General features: G+C 35.4%; 1 protein-coding gene across 2 annotated transcripts; it reads right to left on the bottom strand.

Annotated features, from left to right (window-relative positions):
- Nucleotides 1-2,440: 2,440 nt before the first annotated feature.
- Nucleotides 2,441-10,764, bottom strand: LOC137245519 (uncharacterized). 2 transcript variants are annotated; one of them, XM_067776323.1, is made up of 5 exons: nt 10,462-10,764; nt 10,188-10,360; nt 9,987-10,100; nt 8,110-8,192; nt 2,441-4,266 (listed from the first exon to the last, which is right to left on the bottom strand). In XM_067776323.1, the coding sequence occupies exons 2-5, from the start codon at nt 10,194-10,196 to the stop codon at nt 4,179-4,181; spliced, it is 294 nt and encodes a 97-aa protein (XP_067632424.1). In that variant the 5' UTR covers nt 10,197-10,360; nt 10,462-10,764; the 3' UTR covers nt 2,441-4,178. The 2 variants fall into 2 exon arrangements, with proteins under 2 accessions (XP_067632424.1, XP_067632423.1); XM_067776322.1 differs by having other exon boundaries at nt 10,188-10,764.
- Between the last annotated feature and the right edge of the window lie 2,199 nt (nt 10,765-12,963).

Raw genomic sequence — 12,963 nt, 5'->3', positions numbered from 1 at the left:
ATGTATTGGCTGAATAAATCGTTCTGCTGAAAATAATACCTTGTTTTTTCTGGTCAAGTCAAATTAGTGTGTATATAAAAATTTAAATAAATTGTTTAGTGGGAATTATCTTGGCTCTAAATTTAACAGATGCCTTCCTACCACCCAGCACTTACCTTTTTAATAGCGAGAGCTTGAAGGTTTAGAATTAGCGTAGAATGGAAAGCCCATAGGTTATCTAGGTTTTAAGGAGTTTATGACGTTATGGAAAGACGTCGTAGTAGATTAGCAGAACCACTTCTAGATTATTTCCAGCAGACAATTTTGGGAGAGTGGGCATGAAAATACAGTCTAAGCCTTAATTTTCAAAAGCTTTGGTCTAATTTAGGACAACTTGAACATCTGGAAGGAAACATTTTTATGAATGTGCTCGCTTTCGGCAAACCCTTTGAGTACATTTCTCCCATGAAAAGAAAGCTCGGTAAAAGTTCGTCTGCCATCATCTGCCAAGTAGCAAATTGGCTTTCGGCTTTAAATTCCTCGCTCTTAATTTTCTTTTTAATAACTTATCCTACAGAACTAAAATTTTAACATGTTTTAAATTTTCGATATAAATTTTTTTCTCATATTTGTTCCACTGTGCGTTATCTCTACAATTAGAGAGTATTGATTTTCCAATATGTTGCTGACGTCGACGGTCGATAATTATGTGAGTACTGCCTGACAAATGATGATATATTATGTTCTTGATGGATATTTATATTCAATATAACTAACATTGGTAGGTACATACATACAAGCGCATTAGGCCATAACCAGAATTAAAAGTACTTCGTGCAATAACTAACATGAAGTATATCAAAAAGTATATCAGAATACATCAAAAATTACATTTTGTTTTAAATTAAAAGTTTACCAAGTTAAAAAAATGACAAATTAGCGAGTTAAATAAAATTTGAAAAATTCATTACATTCCGACTGACATGGCACGTTATCCCGAAGCATTTAAGAAAAGTTGTTCAGTACTGTATAGCGCGAGCACAATCAACCATTCTCTTACGAATGATTTTATATTTACCATAAATATTAAATTGGATTGAGCATTGGGGCGTACTGTTACAGATCTAAAAGAGTTGCTTATTTGTTATGAAGGACTTCATATAACTCTCCGTGCAATGACTTAGTAAATCTCTCAAAACGTTGCCTACCGTCATCCCCTTCATTTAAAGTTCTTGAGCCCTTTCCGCAGATTCCCCTTTTTTGAATGAGCCACGACGCATTTCCATCAAAAGCACACTTTATGTGCTTATATCACCCTTATGTTAATGGAGGCAAGAAGATTTACTTAAATTTTAATAAAAATTATTTACTTTTTCACAGTTCACAGCATAGTAAAAAATTAATTTTTGCTTGAATTTACTGAAATATGAGTTTTCTACACGAATGTTATTTTCCTAAGAAACTTTCCGGTTTTCCCAAAAATATTTGAGATTTTCGGAAATACATTTCAGCTTTTCTGAAATACGTTTCGCTTTTTCTCAAATACTTTTTCCATCTTCTGAAATACATTTGCGGTTTTCTCAACCATATTTGGTGTTTTCTGAAATAAGATTGTAGTATCTGAAATACCGTAGGCTTTTTCTGAAATACGTTTTGACCTTTTCCGAAATAAAATCGAGATTTTCGGAAAAACAATTGGAACATCTATATGAAAGTTTGATTTTTCTGAAAAACATTTGCACTTTTCTGATATTCATTTGCGCTTTTCTGAAATACAAACGCTTTTTCTAGAAAAGGTGTAGATTGTATTTTTGTATTTCGTTAGTATTTTTGAATATGGTTTACACACTTACACGAATCTCGGAACCTTATTAGAAGGAAGGGTGACAAAAATTACCAAAAAAAAAAAAAAAAACCGGAAAAATCATGACTGTCATATATTAAGGTATAGTTCGGGGTGTACGGTTATTTTTTTGTTTGCATACGGTCTCATGTGGAAGCAGCGGTGCTTAAAGAAAGGATGTATGTGGGTGCATTCAAAGTTACAGCATAAGAATTACTTAATGTTTATAGTCACAACAAAAAGCCGGTTGATTGGTTTTATATACTACAGGCTTTATATAACGAACGGTCGCTCTTTAATTTTGGCAAATTTGAGTAGGCCGCATACAAACTCTCAGACGCATACATACACGAAGATACTCTTTAACCAGAATATCACAGAAGTTTGTATAATTATTGAGAAGGTGTAATACCAATCTAATTACTTATATGAGAAAAACTGTACGTAATAAGCTCGTTTAGGAGCTACAGAAATTTACTCCAGGCCCTCCTTTTTACTAGAAGTTTCTTTAACTAATCCAATAGATGTGCATACGCTCGTCCACGATTCCTCTTTAACCGCTTTCTAAGTGGACCCCCAATGACAATACAATGAGTCTTTTAATAATATTTATTATTTGAAGTTTAATAAATTAATTAACATTTGTAAATACATACCTATGTACATTTGTAAATATGTATGTATACACTGACATGGAATTAACGTTCAGTATCTGTACTTAAAGCACGTTCTATTTTTATCTAAATTAAATCTAGTTATGTTACATTGTTGTTCTTTGATTATTAATACCCTAAGGGCATTTACATATGAGGCATTCCAAAGTTATGATAAGGACGTATTGACTAGATATTAGCGGTGTTCTTTTTTTCATGTATATACATCTACATTTGTAACTAAAAAACGCTCATTGAGAATTACACATCATAGTAGCAGTGAATGGAGAGATAGTGAAGACTAAATCTTTTTGGCTCTTGGTATATAACGCATACCAGTATTGTAAGTGGGTAATAGTGGATATACACGTATTCATTTTATGCGCAAAAATTTCATAAATGTAGATAAAGTTATGCACTTAGCAGTTCATATAAAGTTTTAGTGTATATACATGTAAAAAAACACAGCTATCGCTAGAACTTCATGTAACTTTTTCTTGAGCAGTGATTTTAAAAGTAAAAATACTATTTCAACATTTATACCCCCTTATTCATAAACATTTTTTGTCTACATAAAATAGTCAAAATATATTTATTTGAAAATTCCTCATGCTTTAAATGATTTCAGAGGTCCTTGATGGCCAAAACTTGGTAACCGTAGCCAAAAACATCGAAAAAATATTACCCCCGCACAAGTGCCACCCCTGAATCTAAAAGCTGTTTATCGGGCAAATATAAACAAGTGGATTAGCGTCAATCATTACCGTTATAAATTAAAAATAATCTATACATATTACAAGTGAGTCCAATTAGAGAATCACATTTGGGTACAAGTTGTGAACTATCTTTCTCGAAACTTGAGAAACAGCATGTTTTCCATTTAAAAAATTATCTATTTAATATAAAAATGCTACAGCAGCACGAAAAGTTTGCTTGTTGCGTTGATACTAACCATTGCCCAGGCTTTATGGCATCACCGTCAATGAATTTGCGTCAACACGCAGCTCTAACTTGTTCACATTAAGTAATTTTGTTACGGGTGGATTCAAAATTGCACAGGAAATATAATTTTGTAATATAACTTCATAGAGGCCCGATTAGTCTGTTTTTTGTCAATGTCACAAATTTTTCATCTAATGTTCTAATGGAATCTGGAGTCTTCGTGAAAACGAATCAGAGCTCAAAGAGACATTAGATGGATGCATGGAGCTTCTCAAGACCAAAGTGATGAGAAACATATATGTAAATTAAAAAAAATCGGATGTCAGGGAATCAAAATACAATAAAAATAAATTTTAACTGTTTTAAGAAAGATGAAAAAATTAGAAAGTTTTTTTCTAGACCCTATCAACATAAGAAAAAAGTTGAAGAACAATTTGTTGCTTCTTTTAAATTTTATCAATAATTTTTAAGACAATTCCAAATATATGACAAACTTAAAAAAACAACCTCACATAAGAATAAAAGTTAGTAAATATATAACAACTTATTACTAGATTAGGAGTAAATGTATTTCAGACGCACGTTCTGAAACACAATTTATGTAATTCTAATTTTTGTTTTTCCAATTCATTGTGTTTTTTTCGGTGGAATGACCCATATGTTTTTCATATGAATATACTTTTGTGTTAACTTGTGCTTAGCACCTATTTAAATATAAGTATACATATATATTATAGGCAGCTGATCTACAATGTCGATATTCAAGGTACCCAATCCCATGTTGGCTGCGTCCATATATAGCCGGTATCGGTCATTGAACAATACGCATTGTAATAGCGTCCTGGTGAGCTATAGGAAATATTAAAACAAACATTTATTAGGCTCTCACATTACATGACTGTTTGAAAAATTTAGTAAATCAATTTTTAATTCATAAATGAGTTCACAACTCACGTTTCGAATGGGTTCACACCGACGTTATATACACCGATTTTAGTAAAGCCTTCGATAAATAAAGTGTTAAAACCAAATAAAGTGTTTTATTTGTGAGAAGTGAAGCAGTTTCCATGCACCAACCAAACAGATAAAAAATTGGTGATCGAAAGAGATCAAAACATATGGCTGGACACCAGTTACACTCAGTTCTATAAGCTCCACATGCTTGGCTTTCAACCTAGTCTCACTCGTTGCATTTCCTTCTATCTCTGTGGCAGAACACAAAAAGTAATCTTTAAAAATATGTTTTCGAGTATCATTAATGTCACCTCTGGTGTTCCTCAGGGCGATTTTGCTAATTATAAACGATCTTTGCAACTATAAAATATTCTAATACCTAGATGTATGGCGATGATGTAAAACTTTTTAGGAACCACATGTCGCTTAATCTTCAAAAAGGTAAATTTATATGTTTTTCGCTTATGAATTTATAACCAGCTTCTTACATAATTAACAACAAAAACCTCGAAAGTGTAAATGCTTTTGTAGACTTGGGAGTTACATCGAACTGCAAACTTAGTCTCAACTCTCATATAAATGCTACTGTCAATAAATCTAAAGTTGTTTTAGCATTTGTGAGAAGGTGGTCAAAAGAGTTCAGCGACCCTTACGATACGAAAACCCCCTTCACAACATTGGCTAGATCGATATTAGAGTATGGCGCAATAGTCTGGAATTCGCATTTTCAAGTCCATATACTAGACAGGCTCGAATCAATACAAAATGATTTTTTACTATTTGCCTTAAGGAATTTTCAATGAGACTCTTTATTTAATCTTCCACCTTACATTAATCGATTAAAGCTTATCAATCTTCCCAATCTTGCTAGGCGTAATATGCATGAGAAAACTACTGAACGCAAATTGGAAGAGAAGCTCGGCCTTAGATCTCTTCGGAGGTTATCGCGCCTTACATTTATTTTTTTTTTATCTCTCTTAATAGTTAATACTGTATATGTATTAGATCTCGACGCTTGACAGACCACTGCCCAAAAAAATTACAATAAATTATATTCTATATTGAGTCCTAGGTTAGGTTGAACTGGCCGGTCCATGGAGACCTCACATAGACTAATTGAGTCCGTAGTGTTACCAGAAGTTTATTTAACGACGAAACTGAAAAACTCTATCAAAAACCAAGACCAATGTTATAAAATAACTCTGTCCTCTTGGCAAGCTTTCCTATGCCACTTGCCGCTTCTAGATCTGACAGATATATCACTTCTAATAGCTGGAGTCTGGCAAGCGTAGAGCACGAGCACAAAACGTGCTCGATCGTTTCCCGCTCCAACCCGCACTTTCGAAATCTGCTATCACTGACCAAGCCTAATTTAAAGGCATGTGACGCCAGAAGGCTGTGTTCAGTCAGAATACCCGTCATGAGTCTACAGTCCTCTCTTTTTAATTATAGAAGCAACTTTGTTAGTCTAAGGTTGTAAGACCTACACATAATTTTCGACACTTTACAGCCCCGCGCTTGAACTCACGCCTTTCCTGATTGATCGATCATGTGCACCTCTTGCCTTCGCTTAATTTCGCCCAGTCTAATTGGGACGTCTATGGAGCAAGCTTCAAGGGATGCGCCCTTTTTAGCTAGTTCATCCGCTTTTTCATTCCCATCTATTCCCATATGCCCTGGGACCCAATATAGATATATGCTTTTCCCTGTCCCGATTCTTTCCAGGGATTACTTATACTCTAAGCAACTTTTAGATGCTGTGCTATGCTGGATTATTGCCTTAATTGCTGCTTTGCTGTCAATATAAAAGTTAAAAAGGCTGCAGTTCAAACTATTCTCTTCCAGTGTTTCTAATGCTTTGGTTACGGCTAATACTTCCGCTTGGAAAACACTACAGTGATCTGGCAGCTTATAGGATCTGTTTATTTCTGGACCAGCACAGTATACCGCAGACCCTACTCCTTCCACTACTTTGGAACCATCTGTGTATAAATGCGTCGCCTCGTCGGCGATTTGGGCATCCCTGCACCAACCTTCTACCTCTATTTTGGCTTTGAGAGTCTCCTCGAAGCGCAGATAAGGTATCAGGTAGTCTGTTAGTCCTGTAATTGATGACGCTATGTTACTACGGCCGTATGGTCTGCGCTCAAGCTGCCACGAGGCACTGAGCCTCGTTGCAGTTGTTAACGCAATGATCTTTTCCTCCAGGTCTACAGGTGGAACAGTGCAGCCATTGGGGTTGTTTTCAGGATAACCTGAATATGGCGTTTGAATCCTCCAATTTACTGGCTACTTGGGTTTATTTCAAAGTAGCGTGGAATTGAAATTGGCTTTACAGATCAACCCACGCTTAGGAGCACTACACGACACTACTAAATATTCTTTTCATGTGTTCTTATGAAGCAATTCACTCATACTCGTAGCAGCATTACGCTATGTTGAAATAGATAAAAAGAGTATCGTAATATTACTATTATTAGCCCTCGATGCACTACCAGCTTAATTTACCTATTGTGCTTGACTTTTTAGCCTTTTATATGTGTAATGTGTTTAAGTACCTCTTCAGGTTTTTTACTCCATATCAAAAAGCGATTTAGTGTAACGCCACCAAGGTGGAAGAGTCTGTGCCTTTCCAGAGCGACGCGTTCGCGTTGCACCATCCAGCTTAAAAAAGCGATAGATTGTGCATTGAATATTGTTTAAGTGACTTAAACTATGAACATTTTTCGTTCGTTTGTTTCATTAGCCATTGAGTGTGCTTGTAATTCTCTACTGGTTAGTGAAATATTCTAAAGACATAGTCTAAATTTTTTATCCTAAAGCGGGATTTTTCAAAGCAAAACAAGGTGGCTCAACCCGCAGCCAATACCTTGGAGCCCCCAGTGCTCGCCCCCAATGAATACATACAAGGTGTAATAGGCGCATAGCGACATCTCTCTAAATAAAATAATATACAGCCCACTAAAATTAACAAAATAATATAATAACAAAAAAAAAAATATTCGCTCGTCGAATCACCAAAGCTTAGACAAATATATTTAATTTTCTAAGGTGATATCGTATACTATAATACTAGTCCGTAGGTCCGTTCTCTCGAGTTAAATTAATGAGTTTGGCTGATACTACTGTTGCTGAGAGTTGTGGTGTCTTTGAGCAGCTGCTGTAGCACCCTGCTCGGCTAGGTGCTCTGCCTGTTTATTACGCTCATGTTCCTGATGCCACAGAACCTATCCTAACCTCGTTTTTGCTTTCAAGATCATTTAGGACTTAAATGCATTCATCCCCTAGCTTAGAAGTAATTACGTAAGACTGCAAGACACGCAAGACGTCCGACTGTTTGACATAATGAGGATACACTTCGAGGATAAGGCCCTTCGGAGACTTTCTCTGACGCAAGCTTCTACTGGTGGGGTAGCTTAAATATGTATGACTTCTTGAAGTTCGGCCATAGACTCCAGCACGCGTTTTTCTGTCATTAAACTTTAAACCATCTGTGAAGCAGGCCTCTGAATCGGGGTCAGCATATGAATTTCCTGTTTCCCAAAGAGTTCTCTACTTAATAGACACCTTAAAGTGAAACTTGAAATTCCGGCCGTGAGGGCCATTGCATCACGTGGTTCTTGCTTTTGGCAGAACATATACTAACGTATGGATCAGAGTGTCGCAAAAGCATTGGCCCACCCTAATGTACATACATTTACATATTTATTCGAAATGTTATTTATTCGTAGCACTTACCGGCAGTATGAAAATTGTGGACATTTACAGCGAAAGAGATTTTGAAATTCCTCCTTGCATACTTCATTCCACCAGCAGGTGCGCTATTATTATATAAAATAATTAAAAAAATCATACTTGGCATACACAAATGTAAATACATATTTGGTACCATATTAGCCAGTGTAGAAACAAATAGTTGTAATATACTGCCACTACATTTCAAACTTATGTTGAGAGGGCCTCGAAACAAATTTCTTTTGCCCAAACTTCTATAACTTGGTTGTAAGTTATTTTATTTATTTTTAAAACTGTAATTTCTTTCGAATTAAAAACTCTATAATTCTTTTTAAAGTCCTTTTGAGCTCAAAGGTTGTTCTTATATACGTAGTTTTGTCTACTGACCGAGTTGTACGCCCGTAAAATATGCTTCTCGTTTCACCAAAATATGAAAAAATGTAGTAATTTTTAAAACGGGTTGGTCTCCATACAAAAAAAAGTTGTGACAGTCCGCCCCTTAATATGAAGCTCATGTTGAAAGAGTTGCGGGAAAAGCTTTTTAATTTTCCTTGATCCTTCGAAATAGTAGAACCCCATTATCTGAACGAATCACATGAAAAGTACTTAATAGCTCGAAAGGATATTAAAAAGTATGCAGATTTCAAAAAGGCCAAAACAAAGATGTATCAATATCAAAAATTTGATGCCATATAATCAAGTTACAAGAAAATGGCTGTATTTCGAAGGATCAAAAAAATTTTTTTTTAAATTTTACGAAACCCTCTCAACATTTCTCATTTACAATTTTTTTATTTTCCTCCCGGTCTACTACATATATACACATGTGAAAAAACTCTTTTAACGAAAACGTGTCTAAGTTCGTGTGTAACCGAACTTTATATACTCAGCGTGAGCTTCAATTGTACATTTCATTTCAGATAAATTACTTTTCTACATAACACGTGGCACCGCCCATTTAAAAGAAAACTGTCTCCCCATTTCCTCTTACAATAAAACTTGATAAGTGAAATATCATTGATTAAAAAATATTTTTTGCTAAGTTATAGCTTACTATTCTAGCCTACGACTCTTTTAAACTTGTTTTATATTAGCTTATTTTATTCGTCCATGACCCTTTTAAAAATCTCTTATATAAAATTGGGCGTGGTCCTTAACCGATTTCGTTGATTTTTCTTCAAAGCATTCCGTATAGTAAGGGCAACCTCTCTGCCGAATTTTTTTACGATAGGTTTAACGATTTTTGATTTATGATTAATAATATTTGTAAAATTGATTTTATCACAAGTGGGCGGTGCCACGCCCATTTTAAAAAATTTTCAAATTTTTATCAAGAGTCTTAACATCAGTTCACACGTCAAATTTCAACATTCTAAGTGTATTATTTACTAAATAATCAGTTTTTTTGTGTTTTCCAAAATGTTATATATATAAAAAGTGAGCGTGGTTATCATCCGATTTCACTCATTTTCAATACCAATCTATTTTGGGTCCAGATAAGCTCGTGTACCGAATTTGGTGAAGATATCTCAATATTTACTCAAGTTATCGTGTTACCGGACAGACGGGCGGACGGACGGACATGGCTCAATCAAATTTTTTTCGATACTGATGATTTTGATATATGGAAGTCTATATCTATCTCGATTCTTTTATACCTGTACAACCAACCGTTATCAAATCAAAGTTAATATACTCGGTGTGCAAAGCACTCTGAGTATAAAAATCGGTTGACAAATAGCCAAGTTGCTATTAATAATGAATTTCTTCTGTACTTACAAGAATAAAGAAACATATTTTTTGTTCCGAGATTTCCTCAACATAAGCTTAAAATTTAGGTGCGACATTTTTACACTCAACCAATATATATGACATCTCACCTCTGCCTGATAGCCATGCACACTTTGATCCGAATAACTACGCTTTACAACGTTTCCTGACAGTGCTGCTGTATGCCAAATCAGCAAAGTGCTCACTAATATGGCTATCGATAGCTGCAAAGAAATAAACAAAGAAATTGTTTATCGAATATTCCTCTGCATTTATTTATTATATTTGACTATCACACAAATCACACAAACCTTTCTCATCCTGCCTCAACACACTCTCAATTTATGTGCTCTAAAAATCCTTACCCCACAATCGCAACGCCTAAATGCACACTACAATTTCCTTTATATTTATGTATTCAACTTTTTGTATTTATTGCTTTTTTGATGATAAATGCCGTTATCCTTGTTGTTTGCTGCTGCGTCTTTTTATTTCGCCAATGAACAAAGGAAATTATGTAATTCAATTGAATTTGTTTCATCAACTTTATATTGGTTTTTATGAAATTTATTGCTTGGATATTACTTTCATTTATTTGCAGCTATTTTTTTAATTCCTTGCATTCTCATGGCACCTCTTTGTATTTTTAAACATTTTTTTTATTATTGTGTCAATTGTGCGCTTTGGCTTTTGTATTTTGTGGCCTGCATCCACAGCATTAACCTTTGTTGTCTAATTCTCTGTTGTTTGTTTTGTCTGCTTTATATCAGTCGGCTTGTCACTTGAACCCTTCCACTTTGATTACGGATGCTGCATTCATTATGACATCATGTCGAGTATAATTGTTACAGTTCTTCGTATCCTTCTAGACAGCTAACTGTTAACTAATACTCGTAGAGTAGGCGAATAGCGCTTTGAGCACTGAATTGTCAATTTAATGTTATCTCGCTCATGCACGTGGTCGTCGATAGAAATATTATGCTGTCAGAATTATATACATATGCATATGTACGTGTATATATGATGGTCTGCTTTAATGGTGCACACACGAATCAGGTCCAAACGAAACCAAAACGGTTATAGTCTAACCGAGAACCAGTACTAAAACAAAGTATAAAGGGTACGATTCTCGATACCAAAAGAATCGAAAATAGGTGCCACTCATCCGAGACGGCTGAAAAATATATTTATTCTTGCGAAAACTTGGATGTCAATGGCTGTTTTGTGGTATAATTAACTGGATGTTTTATGAGAGGCGTTCTTATTTAAATGTGCGATATCTACAGGTAGACAGCTAAGCCTGCCTTTTATTAAATCCCCATATCTTTATCCATATATACAAATACGACTTGTGGCTTGTGGATTAGGCAACTATATATGCATTACCAAATCTTGACATCTTCAAAGGCTACTAAGATAGTATCATTGTATTAAAGCTTTCTGGGACTATCATTGTCATACAAGAGGCGGCAGTTTCAAAATAGAGCTTTGCCATTGCTTAGATTGCAAAAATCGATAACTTTTCGATAAGAAATCGATAACTATTCGATAAAAGGTTAGGTTAGGTTGAAGAGGCTTCCTGAGTGGACACATTAGGCCCATTCTAATACCACGAAAATACAACATTCTCTTTTATTTTCGAACTATTTTGAGGGCCTGATAAAGGCTACAAAGTCCTTTATGTCATACTCCACGATCTGGCGTAGATTATCCAGAAAGGGAGCTTCCAGAAAGCGATGCCTTTGCGCCAGTGTTAGTGCCGGACAGTCTCAGATGAGGTGAACCATTGTTTACTCCTCTTCGTCCCCTTTAAAATTGCTCCCACAAGCTACCTATAAGGCAATGCTCAATTAGTACTCCTACAAGTGTGTACATTTTACCACTTCTTAGAGTCGAAACGTTACGGGATCTTTTAGGATCCCATTTTGGATAGGTTTCCTTCGATGTGCCTAAAAACGAAAGATGACTACAAATAGCATCTTTCGTTGGCTTGTCGGTGGATGTGCTCCTTTGGCATTAGTTAGTTTGCATATGGAAAAAGCCATGCCTTAGCGTTCTTGGTCAGGAAGAATCTGTTTGGTTTTAACCAGCCTGGCGAGTTCATCTGCAATGCATTTTCGATATATGTCCCTGTGCTTCGTGACCAATGTGAGGTGTACAGGGTTAGCGTAAGAGGCATGACGCTGTCGATGAATATAAAGATTACGTTGCCGACATTGTGTGTCCTTATCATAACTCCGACTTCCATGATGGCTGATACTTCTGCCTGGAGAACGCTGCAGTGCCTATTCGAACTTCATAATAATGCCATAATTTTGAGATGAAAAATTTGAAAACATTATGGCAGTAATTAATAAATTTTTGAAAAATAATCGCTATTTTCTCGATAACAAATCGAAAGCGTTTTGAGAACATATTGCTAACTTTTCGATACATAATCGATACATTTTTCATTATGAGTCAGTAAGCTTTCGATAACAAACCCGTTTATAAACAATCGATGACGCATCGATAACCTTTGCCATCAATGGCTAATCGATAACTTGTCTATACCTCATCGATAATACAGCTAATCCAGCTAAAGTCGGGCATTTACACATAAAGTGTTCTACTGTCTCTCTGGCATTTGGATCTTTGCAGCTTCTGCAGTAGCCGTTATACGGAATGCTTATCTTTTCCGCATGCGTACCTACTGCCCAATGACCGGTGCAGACTGCTATCAGTTTGCGTGTGTTAGCCCTGGATTTGTTCAGAAGGCTTCTCGTCCTCTTTCCATCATAGTTTGGCCAAATGGATTTTGATATTGCACAGGTGGTGATGTTATTCCACTTTGTTTATGCTTTCTTCAAGTAGAAGCTTTGGATATTCCCCTTGGCTATTGCTAGGGGTATGCCTACTTCGACACTTTCATTCATTTTCCTTTACTTTATTATATTTTACTGACCTTAGCTTGAAATGCTGACTGATTTCTGAGATTCGCCCACACCATGAGCAAATATGTATGTTTAGACATGAAAAATATGAAATTTCATGAGATAGCAATCGCTAACTTTTCGATTAAAAAACCGATAATGTCCACTTTTCACA

This window comes from Eurosta solidaginis, chromosome 3 (assembly GCF_040869045.1).
Source record: "Eurosta solidaginis isolate ZX-2024a chromosome 3, ASM4086904v1, whole genome shotgun sequence".
Classification (NCBI taxonomy): domain Eukaryota; kingdom Metazoa; phylum Arthropoda; class Insecta; order Diptera; family Tephritidae; genus Eurosta; species Eurosta solidaginis.
The sequence above is the reverse complement of the archived record's forward strand: the minus strand, read 5'-3'. Positions and strand labels throughout refer to the sequence as shown.

What these genes read in the sequence shown, in the direction of transcription:
- LOC137245519 (XM_067776322.1), bottom strand. An exon ending in TGCATGGCTATCAGGCAGAG is followed by an intron (nt 8,193 to 9,986) that starts GTGAGATGTCAT and finishes ATATAATAATAG; the next exon opens with CGCACCTGCTGGTGGAATGA. An exon ending in CCACAATTTTCATACTGCCG is followed by an intron (nt 4,267 to 8,109) that starts GTAAGTGCTACG and finishes TATTTCCTATAG; the next exon opens with CTCACCAGGACGCTATTACA.